This window comes from Haliotis cracherodii, unplaced genomic scaffold, assembly GCF_022045235.1.
Source record: "Haliotis cracherodii isolate W230 unplaced genomic scaffold, xgHalCrac1.p SCAF_6, whole genome shotgun sequence".
Classification (NCBI taxonomy): Eukaryota; Metazoa; Mollusca; class Gastropoda; order Lepetellida; family Haliotidae; genus Haliotis; species Haliotis cracherodii.
This window is the reverse complement of record NW_027266319.1, coordinates 50740321-50743927: the sequence shown is the minus strand read 5'-3', so window position 1 is coordinate 50743927 and position 3607 is coordinate 50740321. Positions and strand designations below refer to the sequence as shown.

Genomic DNA, 3607 nt, shown 5'->3' with positions numbered 1-3607 from the left:
AAGTCACACATTATTCCGAACTACGCATCATCCCCAATCTTGCATTATTCCGAACCACGCATTATCCTCTCTCATGCATTATTCCGAACCACGAATTATGGTAATATATTATAACCAGTCATATCAGAGAAAGTTTGTACTTTTGAACAGAGTTAAGGGATATTGGTTTCGACGACGTGTACCACTTTGATTAAACCCAACAAAGTGTGTTCTGTAGTGAGAGACCAAGGGTTATAATCGGGAAGAAACCTACGTGAGCTGACCCTTGTAGTTAAGGGACGAAACTCTTGTAAGAGCTACAACGTGGCCGTGTTGAAAGACAACAGAAGGTTTTAGCGAGTCTCACTATGACCATTGGTCACGAGCATAGTATATTGACAGATGTCAGAAAATACAGGTTTAAGATTATTTTGGGTAGAATCTTGGCAACAATGTTTAAAATCACCAAACACCAATGAGTACGAAATATATTGTTTTTCCACGAGATATGTGTTTTGTTGCCATTGAGATATAACCGAATAGTAATTATAATTGAAAGTGCATAAAATGAGGTTTTATTTGAGAAAGATATATATAATGTCTATGTGGCACAATATCAGGACAGTTAAATTTTGATCATGGCAGATGACAAATGTCGGCCATTTTGAAATCCAAGATGACCGCCGTGGTAGAAAGTTCGTGGTAAAACTGAACACATTGTTTTTTGAAAAGTGATGTTTTTTGATGATCGGAAACCTTGTAGCAAAGTTTCTATTGTTTTCTTACATTAGCCTGTTCAAGGTGCCGCGATTTGTCGTGCAGTGGTGCCTCATATAGGCGCGCCACAAATTTATGACCGTGGGTTAGAGTCTCCCCGACTTCGTTTCAGAACCAAAGTGATGAAAGTGTAAGATCTACACCACTTCCGGCTTTTTCCCCACAAAAAGTTGACACGGCGTAATATAGCTGAAATTCTGTTTATAGCACTACCACTAACTCCGTGACTAAATACATTTAGATGTATTTAGAACGTATACACTACTTTTTTAGGGATTCACATTTATCATTCATCAATACATATATTCCCAACAGTAGAGTCAAACACTTCCATCATCTGCGACAGTTAACCAGCTCGCCCTTTCTTTTCAGTGAGCAGTTCGACCACGGCCAGCAAGCCTGTCTCCACAGTCCAGGTGGCGCCCCCCGTCCCACATAACCCTTACCCTGCCTATCCACCCCCACCATACCCCCCACCACCCCAACAACCCCACCCCTCAAACAACCCACCTTACCCCCAACCCCAACAACCCCACACCTCAAACCCGCCACCCCAACAGCCCTACCCCTCAAACGACCCAGCTTACCCTCCGCCGCCCCCTGTCTACAGCACAATGTCGACCACTACCCATGTGTATTAAGATTGCTATTGTCAGCATTTAGGAAAACATCAACCCAGAAGTGCTTTTGTTTTATTTGGAGCCTCGAGAAATCAAAAGACAAAAAGAATTATATTTAGGTCGACCTTCCCACTGAAAATATAATAGCCACGTCACTTGTTAACTTAGAGTGTGGGGGCGTGGTGGCCCAGTCGTCTTAGGCGCCGAAATTGGCTGTGCAGAGTTGCGTCCCTTGGACACGCCAGAAATCTATGATTCGCATCCCGGTTCGCCCCGATTATGTTTCTAGGTTTGTCAGCACCATACCCGTGCACGTGGGTTTTACCGAAGTGGTAAACGTCTGAGACCTGCATCACTTCGGGCTTTCCTCCCACATTTGTTGCATTTCATATCGTTTTCACAGACAGAAAAACAATGACTTATGTCACACAAAAAGTTTATGGCACGATGACCAAAATTGACAGTCTTCCCACTCACAAGTGCTGTACATTTGAGATGAAATAATCCTGCTTAAGTTCATTCTAGAAGATCAGGAACGGTGGAATCTGGGTTTTGTAAAGAATAGTTAAGAATAATATAATGGGTCATTATTTCTGAATATACGTTCATGACGTTTGGTGACCTGTACGCTAATTTGAGGTGAGGTGAAGTGGGGTTTAACGTCGCGTCAAAGATTATTGCACTTATATAGCGACGTGCATGTTCGTGTTTGTGTGGCTGCTTGTACTAGTCCGGACTGATGCCGATTTCTAGTCCTAGCTCACTGAGATACCATTCCTCAGTTTAACATGAATACCACACTCAGACACAGTATACTGACTCCGAGCCGACCAGTCCTTGTTTTAGCCCCTTAATGCCGAGCGCCAGACAGGGTAACAACAAGTACCATCTTTTAAAGTATTTTGGTATGACTCGGTCGGGGATCGAACCCCGGACCTTCCGCTCTCCGGAGTGGACGCTCTACCATTAGATCACGGAGGCGGTCCACGTTAATTTGAGCACTGGTATCTAGCCATAGTTCCAGTGATGTCCAGATGATTATCACTTTGCCGCAAGTGTTCAAGAGTTTGTAAGTCTGTCTCACAAAGGTTCCATGTATTACTGTCTACATATCCCATTTTGAATAATCTGCTATTAGTAGGTAGGGAGTGATGTAGAATTATATATTGAATCCATTGGAGCTTAGTATCCCCAGTGTACCGAAAGGGTATACTATTACAAACTGACGGCCAAAAGAGACTTTACCACAGACTTTAAAAATGAAACTGCAAAAATTAGAGAACACAAGTTCAAACTAAATCAATGCAAAACACATCGACTAAAAACAATGCATTCCTGACAGTGACGTCAGCGACGAATTCCTTAGGGCACAGTGGCTTGGCGATTCCTGGCTCATGGAATTCGGGCTTACAGACCTTACAGAGGAACGTTATTGACAGCGGAACATCGTTGGCAGCGACGTGGCTGGCAGAGGGTCGTCTTCACTGATGAAAGGCGGTTCTGCGTGTTTAGAACTGATGGGTTACAGCGCCTTTGCCACCGACGGGGAGAACGAACCGCGGCATATTGCGTTCGGGAGGTCGTGCCGTGTGGTGGAGTGGGCATTATGGTGGTGGGAGAAATTTGTGGGCAGGAGAGGACACTGATGGTCATCAGTGACGGAAATTTGACAGCTCAGGGTTACATGAATGACATTCTTCGTCCGATTGTCCTAACATTTCCACAACAGCTGCCACGTGGTGTCCTTCATCAGCATGACAACGCCAGACCCCATACAGCCCGAATCGTAAAGAACTTCCTTGTAGCCAACAACGTCAACGCGTTGCCGTCCTCAGACTTCTCCCCGAGAGAACACCTCTGGGATGTCATGGATCGTCGTGTTCGACAGCGTCCACATCCTCCAGCCAACCGACAAGAACTGATCCAGGCCCTCCAAGGAGAATGGCGACTATCTCACGTGACGTCATCAGGTGACGTCATCAGATGACTGACTTTTTCCATGTGCCGGAGAGGTATCCGTGTCTTGTTTCAGGGGGTGGTCATACACGCCGTTCATGTGACGCGTCATTGAACGTGAGCGAGTTTCGATGGGTATGCATTTTGTCCATTATGTTGAAAGTTTGTTTGTGCTACTCCACCTCAATTCGGTCAACGGTCATACCAATATCGGATGTTGTATCACTGTCGTTTTAAATGTTGATTTCGTTTAGATTTTGATCTTTTCAATACAT

General features: G+C 44.7%; 1 protein-coding gene across 1 annotated transcript; it reads left to right on the top strand.

Moving 5' to 3' along the window:
* Positions 1 to 2982: 2982 nt before the first annotated feature.
* LOC139446482 (uncharacterized) lies at positions 2983 to 3363 on the top strand. The gene has a single exon (XM_071227792.1). It carries the CDS (start codon positions 2983 to 2985, stop codon positions 3361 to 3363), a length of 381 nt encoding a protein of 126 aa, XP_071083893.1.
* The last annotated feature ends 244 nt before the right edge of the window (positions 3364 to 3607 follow it).

What these genes read in the sequence shown, in the direction of transcription:
- LOC139446482 (XM_071227792.1), top strand. Translation starts at nt 2,983, where the DNA reads ATGGTGGTGGGAGAAATTTGTGGGCAGGAGAGGACACTGATGGTCATC.